This window comes from Marmota marmota, unplaced genomic scaffold (assembly GCF_001458135.2).
Source record: "Marmota marmota marmota unplaced genomic scaffold, marMar, whole genome shotgun sequence".
NCBI classification, from domain to species: domain Eukaryota; kingdom Metazoa; phylum Chordata; class Mammalia; order Rodentia; family Sciuridae; genus Marmota; species Marmota marmota.
Genome location: NW_025999891.1, coordinates 1,637,064 through 1,653,654, shown reverse-complemented (window position 1 = coordinate 1,653,654; position 16,591 = coordinate 1,637,064). Strand labels below are relative to the sequence as shown.

The 16,591-nt window shown below is 50.3% G+C and overlaps 1 protein-coding gene across 1 annotated transcript in view; it reads right to left on the bottom strand.

Moving 5' to 3' along the window:
- Nucleotides 1-8,543: 8,543 nt before the first annotated feature.
- Nucleotides 8,544-16,591, bottom strand: part of Slc43a2 (solute carrier family 43 member 2) — a 46,597-nt gene continuing 38,549 nt past the window's right edge. The window contains exons 11-13 of the mRNA XM_015501021.2: nt 15,663-15,736; nt 14,310-14,433; nt 8,544-13,801 (exon numbers count right to left, since the gene is read on the bottom strand). Of these exons, the coding sequence (XP_015356507.1) occupies nt 13,640-13,801; nt 14,310-14,433; nt 15,663-15,736 (360 nt within the window). The 3' untranslated portion in view covers nt 8,544-13,639. The remainder of the gene's footprint in view (nt 13,802-14,309; nt 14,434-15,662; nt 15,737-16,591) is intronic.

Genomic DNA, 16,591 nt, shown 5'->3' with positions numbered 1-16,591 from the left:
GCGTCTCTGCGGCAACCAGAGCGTCACACGCAGAGGTGCGCGCTGACCTCAGCGGGAAGGCGGGACCTCCCCGGGCCCGGCCCTCTCTCCTTAAATGGGCAGTGGCGTCAGCGTAGGCATCCGAGGTGGACCCGGTCGCGCCCCAGACCGCGGTAGTAGGCAGGGCCGATGTTCAGGTGTCCCGCAGGGTGTCCAATGTGAGTTCTGTGCTGCAGGAACGAAGGTACCTGTGTGATGGAGCGTCCTGGTGCGTGGGCTGAGACCCAGGAAAAAGTTGTGTCAAAGAAAAAAAGGAAAGAAAGAATGTAGGGGGGCTGGGGTTGTGGCTCAGCGGTAAAGTTCTCACCTAGCTCAAATGAGAAATTATACCCCAATGATTCAAATGTATGAATTGCCAAGATCATTGTAATGTTATGTGTAGCTAATTTAAAAATAAATAAATAAATAAATAAAAAGTTCTCACCTAACTTGTGCGAGGCCCTGGATTCGATCCTCAGCGCCACATGCCAATAAATAAAATAAAGGTATTGTGACCAACTAAAACTAAAAAATAAATATTAAAAAAGTCTCATTTAAAGAAAGAAAGAAAAAATGTAGGGCTCTGGGTCGGCTCAGTGGTAGAAAGCTTGCCTTGCATTCAGGAAGCAATGGGTTCATGCCCAATATTGAAAAAAAAAGAAATTACATAATAACCGAATATGTGGGCAAGTTTCTCTAAGTACTTGACTTTTCACAACAACTCTACCAGAAAGATACTGTTATTGTCCCCATTTACAGGTGAGAAGGAGTTAAAGAGATTTGCCTAAGTCTGCAACTTATATGGGATGGAGCTGATTTTAACCCAGCAGTTATTATGTCACATCATCCATTCTATAAATATTTGCAGAGTGCTGCCTGTGTTTTGTTTGGTTTGGTTTGGTTTGGTACTGGGGATTGAACCCAAGGGCACTTTACCAGTGAGCCACATCTCCAGGGTTTTTCTAATTTTTTGTTTTGAGACAGAGTCTTGCTAAATTCCTTAGGGCCTTGCTAATCTGCTGAAGCTGGCCTCAAACTTGTGATCCTCCTGCCTCAGCCTGCCTGAGTTGCTGAGTTGCTGGGATTACAGGTGGGCCAGCAAACCTGTGCTTTTGTTGAGAGGGTGAACAGGTAGACACCATTCAGCCCTTAGGGAACTCAGGGTCAAAAGGAGGGTGAATAGGCTATGGCTGGAAGTGACAGAATCAGGTGATTAGAATGAAGAGAGTTGTGAGAGGTGTGAGGATTTCTAGCAAGAACACCTTCCCTTGGAGGGGCTCCTAATTCAGTGTGAGGGGTGCATTCAGAGAAGGCATCCAGGAGAAAGAGATTCTAAGCTAAGATCTTGAAGGGGCCAGGGAGTGGAAAAGCGTATCGGGCAGAGTGAACGCAAAAGCTTCAGACAAGAAGGAAAGCCATGGTCCACGTGGGAGACTAAAAGAAGTGACTGAAACATCAAATTTGGGGACTGAGGAGCTGCAGGAAGTGGGGTAGGGATAGGTGGGTGGTGATAAGGTATTTGGAATCCACCCTAAAGGCCGTGGGAAGGCATCTCAGGGCTTTCCAGAAGTGATGTCAGCATGATTAGTGTGTAAAGACTCAGAAAGCTGAGGGAAAAGAGGAATCAAGTGGCCCAGAGCAGAAGCCTAGAGACCACTTAGGAGGCTGCTGCTAAAATTCAGGAAGCATTCAGGAGGTCCAAAGAGCAAGATCTAGCAGGGCACGATGGCGCATGACTATAATCCCAGCTAACCAAGAGACTGAGGCAGCAGGATTCCAAGTTGGAAGCCAGCCTCAGCAATTTAGCAAGACCCTTCCTCAAAATAAAAATAAAAAAGGGCTGGGGATGTAGCTCAGTGACAGAGTGCCTCTGAGTTCAATCCCCAGCTCCACAAAAGTGTGTGGGGGCATGCCCTAGACTTTGACTAAGTGATTGAGAGCTCACAAAGTGAAAGGGAGGGAGGAAGCAAGGAAATGAGGGGGCTGTCTGGCCTGAGGCTTGGGTGGACAATATTGCCTTCAGAGAACACAGGAAGGCAGATTGACATTGGAGAGATAATGACTCCAGAGTCCATGGAGCTCAAAGGGCCATACAACTGAGGTGGTGAGTGAGCTGCTCAGGATAGGGACCTGGAAAGGGAGGTGCAGGTGCCATATGGTTGCCAATTCATGCATGACTGGTGCTCCAGAACCACCCTGAGTATCGTACTTATTGGCCACTCATTCATCAAATCCTAGAGTAGAAGCAAGGAAGGCTCCACAAATCCAACCCAGGCCAAAAAAAGGAGACATGGTGATCTGAAGTCCAAGATTAAGTACCTGGTCCCTGCTGCCCTGATCCTCCACCATCGGGCTTTTCTTCCTGCATCGTACCAATGAATAGTTCTTTGAAAAATGTCATGTGCAGGCTCTGTCCAGGAAGTAATCAAATCCTGACTCCTGGGAACGTGCAGTTTAGATAGGGAAACTACATTTACTCACTCAATAAATATTGATTGAGCACCCTGGCCCTCATCTAGGCCTTTTTCTAGGCACTTAGAATACAGGGGTGACCAAGCAAAATAAGGTTCTTCCCTTGCTGAGTGGAGGGAAGCATAATATTAAAAAAATGCAGAAGTGCCTTTCAAGTTTGACAGATTTTTTTTTCCTTTTTGGATAATGGGGATTGAACCAAGGGCCTCTCAACTACTGAGCCACATCCCCACCCCTTTTTATTTTGAGACACGGTCTCACTAAGTTTCTTAGGGCCTTGCTAAATTGCTGAGGCTGGCTTTGAACTTGTGATCCTGCTGCCTCAGGGCTCCCAAGCCACTCGGATTACAGGTGATCACCAGATGCCCAGCTCAGTGGTGCCTTCCTCAGATGTTATGAGGAAGCTGAATTGGGTGACAGGCTTTGGTGAGAGGCATTCGTTGGGTGATCAGGAAAGACCCTGGAAGTAAGCAATGTTTAGGTGAAACCTGAAAGAGGAGAGGAATTATTGCTAAACTGGCTCCATAGTTGACGCAAGTTGCTCTATAGTTGAGGTGTTTGGAGGGCTGTCCTGGGCACTGGCAGAAATGGAAAAAAAAAACATCAGAATCCATGGAAAATACCCAGGAGAATGAGGCAGAAGGATTGCAAGTTCAAGGCCAGCCTCAGCAACTTAGTGAGGTCCTAAGCAACTTCATGAGGCTCTGTCTCAGAATAAAAAATAAAAATGGACGGGTGTGATCGCGCAACCAGTAATCCCAGCAGCTTGGGAGGCTCAGACAGAATTACAAGTTCAAAGCCAGCCTCAGCAACTGTGAGGCACTAAGCAACTGAGTGAGACCCTGTCTCTAAATAAAATACAAAATAGGGCTGGGGGTGTGGCTCAGTGGTCAATTACCCCTGAGTTCAATCCCTGGTACCAAAAAAATAAATTAATAAAAATAAAAATGGCTGAGGATGTTGGTCAGTGGTAAACTGCCCCAGGTTCAATTCCCAGTACCACCCAAAAGGGAAAAAAAAAAAATCTGTAAAATAAAGTGCCGGAGTACGGCTGGCTGCAGCAAAATAACCGGGGGGTGACGAATAACTTGTGTACGTTGATACAGCAGGAGTAGGAGCCGTTTATTGCAGGACAGGAGCAGTATTTATACATTCCACACAGCTTATCTAATTAGCATAAACTAGATACATCAGTCAACCAATAAGGAATCTCCACACTTAATGGCTCGCTTTTGTTACTTTTCAAACCACTCCCTCTGGCATTTTGCCAGGCACCATCCAGACTTGTTTACGAACTCTAACATTCCCCTGGCAAAATGCCAGGTGTTATTTTGACTTGTTTACAGACTCTAACAATAAAGCCTTTGGCCTCCTGGAGGAGGCCATAGAGAGTTTGGTCACCTCTCACAGAAAACCATCACTAGTGACTTAGGCAGTTCATGCTAAGGTGACCATCTGTGATGCAAGGATCAGCATTGGGGAAGGTTGGAGATGGTACAGGGAACATCTTGGGACATGAGGGACTTGAGCCAGATTTGGCCAGAAAGAGGGAAAGTTGTTTCCAGGAAGTAGCATAGGACAGATGCAGAGGCAGGCTCCCTCCTCCCGTGGGATTTTGGGGTGGGAGGAGAGGGCAGAGCATGCTGGTTAGAGCGTGAGTGGAAAGTGAGGTGGCCCACAGGTGGGGCCTTGAGTGCCAAGTGAGAGGACTGGCCCTGTGTTCTGTGGAGCCATTTGAGGGCCTTTGGGAACCCCCTTCGGCATTCCCAGATTCAACCATTATGGAGACTTCGCAGCTCTTGCTTCATCTCTTTTCTTTCCTGAAGTATTTCGAAGCCCATCTCAGATCTCATTTCACCTCACCCCTCTGTGTCTCAGTGTGTGTTTTATTTTTTTGGAGGGTACGGGAGTCCTGGGGATTTAACCCAAGGCCAATTCACCACTGAGCCATGTCCCTAGCCCTTTTTATTTTGAAACAGGTACTTGCTAAATTGCTTAAGGCCATATTAAATTGCTGACGCTGGCTTTGAACTTGTAATCCTCCTGCTTCAGGCTCCCTAGCTGCTGGAATCACAGGCCTGTGCCAGCATGCCCAACTTGTGTGTTTTAGAAATATGGCTATTTTCTTACAAATTCACAGTGTCATTGTCATACTTACCAGGATTAAGAATTCCTTTTTATTATTGCAGTAGTAGGGATGGAATCCAGGCCTTGCCACATGCTAGGCAAGCACTCAGCCATTGAGCTGCACCCTCAGCCCTAATTGTTAAATAGTATCTCTTCCCCAATTCATTTTCAAATTTTCATGATTATCTAAAAATTGTTATAATATCATTTCTTTTAGACAAATGCAGTATCCAAACAAGATCTGCATCTTTTTTTTTTTTCCACATTTTGAGAGTTCTGGTTCTTATATCTTTTTACTCCAGCAAATTTGCTTCACCTATCCATTGGGTTAGCTTTCAGATACAAAGGTCACATCATTTTCCAATTGTGGCCACTGTGGGCCACTGGCCCACTGACACACTGGTGACTAATGCATTGGAGCCTCAGCCCTATCACGTCCTATGTGACTTTGTGCAAATTACTTAACTCTCTGTGCCTCAGGCTTTTCATCTGTAAAAACAGAGACAAAAATAAATGGGGTTTCTGATTCTTCAGGTGAGGCAATATACCTAAAGCAATTTTGTGCAGTGCATGGCAAATTTCCATGTTATTATTATGGGGAAAAGGTGTACCAAGGAAGGAGGGATGGATAACAATACTCCTCAGAACTGCTTCTGATTGTTCCAGGCCCCAAAGAGGAAGGAGACAAAGACATCACTCAGGAGTGTCACCACTATCTTTCTGTTTCTGTCTGTCTTTGCCTTGTTCCCTGACTCTACCTGTGCGGATCTCTTTATCTCTTTATTTCTGCATTTCTCTGCTTCTTTCTACTTGTCTTATGCGCTCTCCTTTTTGGACCCTTCTCTATCTCTGCACCCCTCTCCCCGGCTGCCTGTGGCTGCCATCTTTGTTACCAACCCTGGCAGTGTATCTTCACCTTGTGTTTCTTTTACCTTCTCTTTGCAGCTGTCTTCTTTCCCCCTGTTCTCTCTCTCTCCTTCCACTCCCCTTCATCTTCTAGCTCCAGCCCCTGCAGAGTCTCCTGGCTGGACAGTCCTTGTAACCACCTCCGTGACAGCCGCCCCTGTAACCCAGCTCTGTGTATCTTGGGGAGACTGTGTTTCACGGTTTCCATCTTCTGTTCTGTCCCTTCCTGGCTGGTGACAGCATGTTCCTCTTCTAGCCTGTCTCTATTTCACTTCTCTGTTTATTTCTGTCTGTCTCTTTTTCAATTTCATCCCCACAATATTTACTGAGCGGCCACCATCCAAGGAACTGGATGACGGGATAGTGCTGACCCAGGTGGGCACATGCCATCTTTCAAGGAATACCCACTCTGCTGGGGAGACAGGCACCAGACAAAGGCACAGGCCAACACGTGACCCTGGCTGCCCACCTCATCCTGCTGGGCACAGGAGTTGTCGAGGACTTGGGCCTGTGAGGGCAAATTGGCTCTGTTCTGAGCTTCCCTGACAATTGCCTGTCCCTAAATAGGGACTGTGCACCACTCAGGAAACCAGATCAGAGTGTTTAACCCATTTGATCACTCAACGGCATGCACTGTGAGCCAGGCTGGGGGAGACAAGTAAAAAGAAAAGATCCCCAGCCTACACAGGACCACAGTCTGCCATAGGAGGGAGACAAGAGTGGCGTATGCTAGGCAGAGGAAACCAAAGGCAGGTGGCCCTGGTCCCCAAAGAAGGCCAGGAAGATTCTTCACTTTCTCCTCTTCTTACCTCTGACAGGTTTGTTCTACATAGGGTTAAAAATGATTTCAGCAGCTGTGATATTTTTTTAAAAAATTCTTCAGAACTAGCATTTGAAACGGAGAATATTTTATGTACAACTCAGGATTTCCAGCTTCTCTGGAAAAAAAAAAAAATCAATCTGGGCCCAGTGGCGCAGGCCTGTAATCCCAGTGGCTTGAGAGGCTGAGGCAGGAGGATTGCAAGTTCAAAGCCAGCCTCAGCAATTTAGTGAGGCCCTAAGAAACTTAGTGAAACCCTGTCTCTAAATAAAAATAAAGAGAACTGGGAATGTAGCTCAGTGGCTAAGCACCCCTGGGTTCAATCCCCAGTACGAAAACAGAAAAAGAAAAATCAGATCTGGCAAAACAGGGCTCATCTCCACACGACAGTAATTGGCTGGAGCTGTGTCAAGGTTGTCCCTCTAAATGGGGGCTGTGGTATCCAGGTCCCCATCCATTCCCCTTGTGTCCCTGACATGGAAGTCAAGTTCTAGCTGCCCTTGAATGACCACAAGCTTATGCTATGGCTCTCCTTATATTAGAGAAATATTTTTTTGTTCTATCTCCATTAAAAGTGGAGAAATGAGCCAGGCATGGTGACACCCCTGCAGTCCCAGCAATTCAGGAGGAGGCTGAGGCAGAGGATTGGAAATTCAAGGACAGACTTAGCAACTTAGCAAGACCCTTAGCTACTTATTAGACCCTGGCTCAATATAAAAAATAAAAAGGGCCCAGCGTGGTGGTACACGCCTGTAATACCAGTGGCTAGGGAGGCTGAGGCAGGAGGGTCGTGAGTTCAAAGCCAGCCTCAGCAAAAGCAAGGCGCTAAGCAATTCAGTGAGACCCTATCTCTAAATAACAAAATAAGGATGGGGATGTGGCTCTGTGGCCAAGAGTCCCTGAGTTCAAGGCCCAGTACCTCCACACACCAAAATAAATAAATAAATAAATAAAAATGACCAGGGTTGTAAATCAGTGGTAAAACATCCATGGGTTCAGTCTCCAGTCCAAAAAAAAAAAAACACCCAAAACAAAGCAAACCCAGAAGAGTGAGAATATACTTATATTAAAAAAAACACATTGTACTGTCATGTATAACTAATAAGAACTAATAAAATATTAAAATGCCAAAAAAATAAAGTGGGTAAACAAAAGGTAACAATAAGAACCAGGCCCAGAGCCAGGGGCGGTGGCACACACTTGTAATCCCAGTGACTCGGTATGCTGAGGCAGAAGGATTCCAAGTTTGAGGCCAGCCTCAGCAACTTAGTGAGACTGTGTCTCAAAATAAAAAGTAAAAAGGACAGGGGTGTGGTTCAGTGGAAAAATGTTGTGGGTTTAATCCCCAGTACTCCTCCCCCCCAAAAAAAAATCAGGCACAGTGGCACAAGCCTTGTAACACAGCCACTTAGGAGGCTGAAGCAAGAGGATCACAAGTTCAAGGCCAGCCTCAGCAACCTAATGAGACCCTGTCTCAAATTAAAAAAAAAAAAAAAAAAGGCTGAGGATGTAACTCAGTGGTTGAACTCCCCTGGGTTCAATCCCCAGTACTGGGGAAGGGGGGCAGTGGGAAGAAAGATAACAACAGAGAGATGTGGCAGAGCCTTTGGAGTTTGCAGTCCTAACAAGGAGCAGCTACTGACTGAGGCAGGGGACTACCCCTCATCCCTGCCTGAGCTGCCCACCCCTGTTACCCACGCCCTCCCCTGAGTTTCAAGCCCCCTCCACCCTAATAGGGTCAGGGGCCAAGCTCTGACAATCAGGCAGTCCCCCCCACCCACCCCCGCCCACCCCTTGGCTCAGTGAGAATGGGAATCTCCCTGGGGCTTTTCTGGTGGGGCCCAGGGTCTTTCTCCCTCTTGCCATCATTGCCCAGGGCCCTGGTGGGCAGGTGGCCAACTTGGTGGGAAACCGGTAGGAGAGGCTCCCTTAAAAAGTTCTTGCTCCCTTAAAACCAGGATTCAGCAGCAGCCCTGCGCTTCCTCCCAGGAGACCCCTCACTCTGTCCTGCCCCGTTTTCCCAAGGGCAGTGCAGAAAGGCAAACCAGCAACCACAACCTACGGGAGGGCGTGGTCAGGGAGGGTGTGGTCAGGGAGGGCGTAGTCAGGGAGCGCACCTCAGACAAGGGAACAGGGAATCTGCCGAGACTTGCGTGATCCAGGGAGAGAGACAGAAGAGCAACCAAGGAAGGAGCAGTTCTTAGTCATTCTCAGCATACATTTATTGAGTGCTTACTGTGTGCCCAAGAGTAAGCCAAGTGCTAGAAACAGCAAAGGGACAGGGAGGAGTCAGGGTCAGCGGTTGAGTTGCCCGTGATGCCACATTGACCCTGGTTAACATGGGGAATAGATAAACCCTTCAGGCACCACGCTGATGGACTGGGCTGGGCCCTGGGCCCTCGACCTGGCCTGCCTAGATGTTCCTTCTAGCAACAGAAAGGGATCTAGTGAGGCAAGAGCCTCCCCTCCCAGGTGCCAAGGCACACAGTCAAGCTCCTACACACTCCTCTAAACACGCACACAATCCCACATACCCAGAACACATCTCAGACTTGTGCGCGCACACAAATATACAACACACACACACACATGGACACCGAGTCAGAGGCACAGCCAAGCGGTAGCCAAGGAGGGTCTCCCCCTATGGCTGGGATCTGAGTCACTCTGCTCAGTATAAACCTGCCCAGTACTTAGAGATGACCTCGGGATGCTTTTTGGCCAAGTCTCTTACCAAAATGTGAAAGACATAAAGGAAACATGATCGAGGGAAAATAGCTTAAGGCTTTGCCGAGAGAGGGATTATGGGAGGAGTGGGGTCAGCAGGAATGGACCTCACTTGCTTTACTTGGCCATGGTCATGTCATGGTCAGAGCCGCCTTAAGTCAAGGTCCTGTCATATGGAAGTGGGGGCAGGGACCTAGCTGTGCTGTCTGCTCTTTGTCAGGGCCATAAAAATAATGCCAGTGTGGCAGTCTGCTCAGTGCCAGGCACAACACCATGCAGGTGCTTTACCTGCATGTACACCTGGCTGCTCTTCCCAAGCTGTCTCCTTGACAGAGATGGAGCCTGCCTCTGAGAAGGGTCAAGGTCAGGGAGCAGTCAGTGCAGAGGCCCTGCTTGGGTGGGGGAGAATGACTAACTTCTTCAGTGACCAAGGGGCACAGGCGGTGGCTCCATGCTGGCAGGAAGAGGCTGGAGCTATGGCAGGATGCCCTCACGGAGGATGGTGCATCCCCCTGACACTTGGGAAGCTCAGGGTGAGTCAGGCATGGAGGAGTCGCCTATGGAGCCTGCCTGCTCACCCTGACCTTCCCACCAACCCCAGGACAGGGCTGCAGCCCGAGGATAAATAACACCCTTACTTGGGGGGATCCTAAGTTCTTAACCCTCATAAGCCCATGGTCTATATTTAGGGAAAATAGGCCATCGTTCTTAAGTTGGGTCCCTCCTATCACCCCTCAGGGGGAGGGAAGGGGAACTGCTACTGAAATGACCCCTGAAGCCCGATTCTGATGAGAAGACTTTGCAGAGCTCTCTGCAGGAGCCCCTCACCTCGGGTTACTCACAGCTTGTCCCCAGTCCCTCATCACCCCCGCCCCAATTGTATATCTATTCCAGTTCACACAGGTTCACATCAAGTGCATTGAAAACCCCACAGAGCTGAACGTGTGCGCTACTGTCTGGGACAATTCTGCCCATATGACCCCAATACTAGATGTCCTCCCCACTTTCAGTGTCCTTGCAACTTAGGGCAGGGTGATGTCCTCCTCAGCTGTCTGGGCCAGGCAGCGCCAGGTTAAGGAAGGTCTACACAGTTCTTTTGACCTGGACAATACTGGGCACAGGAGGGAAAGAGAGGTGGAGCAAAACAGGAAGGACCCCGAGGGCCTGAACCTTCTCTTTGGCCTTTATGAGGGCTGGAACTTTTCTCTATGAGCAGGCCCCAGCAGTGGGAGCTGCCGGCAGAGGCCTAGAGGGTTTAGAGGAAGCCGACCACTAAGAATGCCTTGATCCCAGAGCTAGAGACAGGAGGGGCTCCTGGCAGTGTTCCTAAACCTTTTTTGCTCGGCCCCCTTCCTCACTCTGAAACCACAAGACTGGACATCACTTCCTGTTTCTTCCCCACTTGGAGGACAAAGGGGAAGGTGAGAGGCTTGTGGCCACTTGGTGCCCCCTGCCTGCGATCAGTCTCCATCTCAGGGCACTCCTCTTGAGATTGGGGCAGCTAGGGAATTGCACCCTCAAGTACCCATCAGCCTCCAGAGCCCAAGGACCCTCTCCTTCCTGATGAAGCTCTTGGCTCCAAGAAATAAAAATTCTACCTAAGCTTCCTCCCCTTCCTGGGGCTGCTCGTCTCCCTGCTCCAGAAGCCCTAAGACTGCTGCTCATAATGGAATGTTCTGGTCTTGAAGGCTTGGTTCCTCCAATGTCTTAAGATCCACATGTAAGCCCTGCCCTTAACCCTAGGCAAGTTATTCCACCTCTCTGGGTCTCAGTTTTCCAACTGTAAAATGGGGATGCTAGTATCTGTTTAACTCTACATGATTCAATGATAGTGACAGAAGATGTGTAACTGTATAAAGGTAGCATGACAGGCCCGCATCCTGACTGCAGGTACCAACCCATCTGGCTCATCACCACCTCTGTAGCTGACTTCCATTTTCACGCCTCTAATCCTCACCCACTGCTGGCTGCAGGCTATTTTCAACCTTCACTTCTAGTCTCTCAATGCTGGCATCTTCCCTCAAAGTGCCTCTCCCTAAAGGTGTGGGCACTGGGCCTGGGTGCTGCTGGGCACAGCACAGGCCATCTGCCCAACATCATAGAGGTTTTCCAGCTGGAAGGGACCTTGCTAGTCAGCATTTCCCCAAACTGCCCTCCTCTTCACCAGTGCATCTCGGACTTTGGGAGGCACCAGAATCACCAGAGGCCACTACTGGAATCTACAACTTTAACCAACAGCCAGGAGCCTCTGCTGCAGGTAGCCATAGGCCACACATTGGGGATGGCTCTGGTGATTAGAGCCAGGCAGTAACAGTACACATACCCCTTCTTAGAGACCCTCAAAGAGTACCATGAGAATGCTTGATACAAAGGAGCAGACTTGACTTTAACTCAGCATTTCCAAAATTAGACTATAAACCTTTTAAATTAGAATAACCATTAACACATCATAGACCAGCACCTGGGCGGTGGTTTGGAAAATGTCAGTGGTGTTTTTGGGTTTTTTTTGGTGGGGGGGAGGACAGGGAGATGAAGGGTTTGGAACCTAAGGCCTTACACATTCTAAACACCCAAGCCCATTATTTGTTGGGTTCTGATTTCTATTTTTTTTTGGTACTGATTATTGAACACAAGGTACTTTACCACTGAGCTACATCCCCAACCCTTTTTAAGACAGAATCTCACTAAATTGCTGAAGGTCCTGCTAAGTTGCCAAGGCTGACCTCAAATATTTCATCTTTCTTGCCTCAGAGATTACAGGTGGCCCAGATGGGTTGATTTTTAATATTTAAGCAATCTTGAGCCTAAGAGATTCAGTGGCCAGCTGTTACTATGGAGCTCAAATTAGGCCTGAGTCTGTCCCTTCCTCTTCTGTTTGTCCACCATATCCTGACACTGTTCTCTGAGCCTGCAGTTCTCTTGGGTCACCCTATATCCTGCACTCAGGAGGAACCCTTGGGGTTGTGGAGCAGTGACAGGAAATCTGTGTAGGTGCTGAGACGGGGTTTGGATTAGCTTGTCTGGCTGGGACAGGCAGCAGAGGGGGTGGCCCACACTTCCACACAGCCCAATTTGTCTGGGGTGGAGGCAGACGTAAGGTCTTTTCCTGGCTCACTGCCCCTCCCCAGTCAGGTCACCCGAGAAATGATGAGCAGCCGAGTACAGCTGGGGCTGGTCAGTGGCAGAACATCTTGTCTTGCCTTTTCTTTTCAGGCTCAAAACAAACACATACTGCCATCAACTGATATGGTAGGCGGGGCGGCCCTTACTGGGAGGAAAATGGATTTATTGCTTTATAAAAAGAAGTATGATAAAACTTAAGAGAAGAAAAACTAAAGACCTAAAAATCAGCCCACTCCTTTCAGCACCCAGCAGGTCTCAGACACATTTCTGGGGGCAGTCAAGTTGGGTGGGGTAACCAGCCAGGCAGGCTTGGCTTCTCCCTTGTAAACAGCTCCAGGGCCCTGGCAGAATCTGCCAGCAGGGGGCGCTGTGGCTCCAGACAAGCTCCACGTCCTGATCCAGACTGACTCCGGAACCCTGGGGCTGCCACAGGCCCAGTGAGCTTCTGGTCTGGTTGGTGGGCATAAGGACAGACCCTAGGGCTCATCGTCATCTCACACACCACATATACACACATTCCACACAAACACACCCCCCCTCGGTCCCTCATGGATCAGTCTCCTTCCCTGTACACGTCTGGGCCTCCATGTCTGTCAGCACAGCCTTAGTTCCACCCCACAGGAACAACTCTGTGTGTGTGTGTCAGGGAGGTACCCTGGTGGTGCCCTTTAATTCCCTTCAGGTCACAGACTGGACCGAGGGTGGCAGTGGAAACATTCTCCCCACCTGCCCCCAGCCCTGAGGGAGGAGGTGAGGAGCAACCAAGCAGCCTTGTCCAGGGCTCCTGAGGCTTAGTATGACCATCCTGCCCTCCATCCCCACACTAGGCTGTGAGCCAGGGGGCTTCTCCACAGGCCTCAAATGAGAGGACAAGCCATGGACAGGCCACAGGGGGCTGGGATTACAAAGGGGTTAGCACCAACAACAGGAAGCGGGTCCTTCCTTCCTCAGGCAGCCACAGACTGACCATGGGAGGAGGCTGAGGGGCCAGGCGAGGGAGTTGCAGACAGTGCAAGCCTTTGTCCTCAGGCAGGTGTGGTCGGTGGGCATGCAGCCGAGAGGCAGGTGGTGGGCAGTGGATGGCAGGCCCCTCTGCTTTGGCAAAAGACAGAATCCAGACCCTTAAGGGAGAGAGCCTGCCTGCTGGGAGTGCTTTGGGCTCCTCCTGCAGGCACCATGAAGACCCAAGGCCCTGGGGTCCCTTGGGGTGGCAGAGCAAAGCCAAGGCGGCCCTGCTTCCAACAGTAGGAAAATTGCCCATCCTGGGCCCTCTCCCATCCTTTCACCGCAGAGCTTCGAGGCAGGACCAAAGCCCTGAGAGGGAGCATGGACTCCAACATGGTGAAGGAGAGGATCCTGGGGGTGCATGGGGTCCTCTGGGGTGAGGAGGAGGACACTGATCAGTCACTGAAGCATGGGCAGGAGGCCACAGTCCTGAGGTGGTCAGTGCTACACAAAAGCCTCCCGGTTGGATGAGCCGTTGATCTTGAGGAAAAGCTTGTCCTCTTCCCTCTTCTGCTGCAGCTGCCTTTCCAGCTGGCGCCGGTAGCAGATCAGGTAGAGGGGCAGGCAGAAACCCAGCATGCTCATGATGAGCAGCCCCACATTCACCTGGGAGGTGGGGAGGAGAGGGCCATCACGGGGGGTGGGGGCCAGGCAGCGCCCAGCTCAACACCCCCCTCACACTCAGGTTTGGAGAAAAGAGTTGGTTACAGGAGAGGAGAGGAAAAAATGAACAGGAAGGTTCAAGAGGTCCCAGGGCCGTCACTCCACATTCCAGCATCTGAATTCCCTGATTCCCCATAGGCTACCACAGCCCTCAGGGCCTGGCCCTCCACCTTAGACCTATTGATCTGAGTCTCCGGGGTGGGGCTGGGGTTGTGACAACTCCTGGTACCTGGTTAAGAATGCAGGAGGGCCTGGGACAGGACCTCTCTTCTACTTACCCCAAAATCAAGTCCAGAGAGGTTATTTTTCTCTTCCCGCCTGGCCACCATTTACGAGGGGACATAGTTCTAACCAAGTTCCAAATTGCCTATCCTCCGTGCTCTGAAGCCCCCAGCTCCCAGTTAGTAGAGTGGAGCAGAAGTCCGTGACACCCTGTTCTAACCCTTCTTACCCACAGAGGGTCTCCTTGGAGGGGACCCATCATGGCCAAAAACAGTGGCTGCTGCAGGAGAGCAAAGAGCGCACTGATCAGAGACTGCAGTCCCGTGAGGCTGCCGAACTGCGTGGAGGGGTACCTGTTGGAGCAATTGAGACCTGTCACAGTCAGGGCCATTCTCAGGCAAACACTGCCTTGGCTTAGCTGGCCAAGGTGTGCTGGTGCCCTGGGCTACACCTGCTTGAAGGGAGAGGCCAGAACAGCCTCAGAGGATGGTCGAGTCCCTGGATTACTTTCTGCTGAGCAGTTCTGCAGTTTCTCTTTTGGCCCAGCCGGAGGCCCCAGACTCTGCAGAGGGCCCACCCGACCTGCCCCACCCAGATGTGCCTGGGGCCTGTGGGTGTCTGGCTGAGCAGAGTGGGGATGTGGTGCCAACAGGAGTCTGCGGTTTGGGAAACAGGCCCAGGGAACAGGTTGGAGGCTGGGCCTGGCTCTGCGGCACCCTCCTCCCGAGGAGTGTTGTGTAATCACGGAAACTCAGCATCACTGCTCTCCCCGATTCCCTCCCGTCCTGCCAGGGCAGCCACAACTTCCTCCAGGCCTAGGGGGGCCAGGCAGGGGCCAGGAAGACCTGGAATGACCCCCATGGGATACTGCTGGAAAAGGGAGTGAGTTCTGGGTTAAATTTCGGCAAACATCAGGCTTTGCTGCCCAGAGGTGGGAAGGGGCTCCCCGCAAGGAATGAGCTGGTCTCCTAGTCACAGATGTGGATGACGGTATCTGGGTTCCAGTTTTGGGGCCAATCCCTGGGTCAAAGGGGGAACAGCTGGGTGGCTTCTGAATAAAGATAGGGTTTCATTTTAGCCGGAGTTTGAGAAGGCTATGGCCGGCACTGGGCCATTTAGGCTCTGGGTGAGAACTGTCTGGCACATTCTGGGCTCAGCCATCTATGTCGCTGTCCTTGTTGAGGGCCATTAGAATTTCAACATGTAGCTTTCAGCACCCAGAACACATCCCTGTACTTCCCAGTGAGCAGCCAGGGCAGTCCTAGACTCGGATGAGCAGCAGCCCCAGAGGCCCTACGTGCTGCATGGGGTCACTGACTGTGGCTGGGAGAACCGATTTCATGTTAAATGCCAAGTCTTGTGTGCATCCAACTTGCTGTCCACTGACCACTGACCATGGATCAGGTATGGCTTTGCCTGGACACGCCCAGTAGAAACCATAGTACTCATCCCCTCATGCAAGAAGATGAACCCTGCCTTGGCGGTTTGGCTCAGCCTCAGGGTCTTCTCAGTCCTACAACAAGCTCCCCAGGTCATGCCCTCCTCCTTGTCTGCTAGAATGCCCACAGTTGCCAGAACTTACACAGCAGCATACAGGCCCCCAACAGCAGAGTGGATAAATCCTCGCACGATCGTGTGCAGGATGAAGGAGAAGATCTGAGGGAGGGAGAAGAGAGAATGAGCAGAAGACCACTAGGGTCTTCACCTTGCCCTCTGCCCTCCAGTTCTTGAGGTCTTGAGTCACAGGAGCAGGGGCAAACCAACAGTTGGCTGTCACCCACTAAGCACTGCCCTTTAATCAGGCAAGATGAACAGGGCAAGGGTCTTCCAGTATTGCAGGAGGCCAGGGGAGACACCCAGGAAGCAAGGACCCTCCCACCTAGAACTAGCACAGCCTCCCATGGCTTACTGTGGTCTATACCCCAGTGTTGACGCAGACACATAACAGAATCTGTGGGTGTGCACACCTGTGTGTTCAACATACTTCAACACCTGGCCATTTGTAAATAGGGAGGGACTCTTGCTTTCCTACTGTGCAAGGTACAAGATACCATCTGGACTTGGGCTACGCCCATCTGGAAGCAATGCCATCACTTGTATCCCTTCATAGTTTGTGAACTTGGGACTGAGCCAAAATCTACTGTTAGAACACTTTCACAGATCAAAGGATGAGGCCAGACAGATGACAAGGTCTACCTTGCTTACAATCTCTGACAAGAGTCAGGTTTCAAAAACATCAGAAATATTGTGCAAAGAAATTAAGCCTTTGAACCCAGATGCCAAGCCATGATCATGGTCTTTCTCCACTGTCTCCAGGGTAGAGGCCCTGTGGGCATTCTTGTTCTAGGGAGGCAGAGTCTCCCAACCACACCACAGATTGGCTAGACCTCTTTGGACATCAGATTCCAGCTGTTTGAGCAAATGAAAAACAAGTAACCACACAACTATCCCACAGAGTTCCAGTAAATGCATGATGGTGGTTCTCATGGTATGTGAGATGTCCAAGAGACT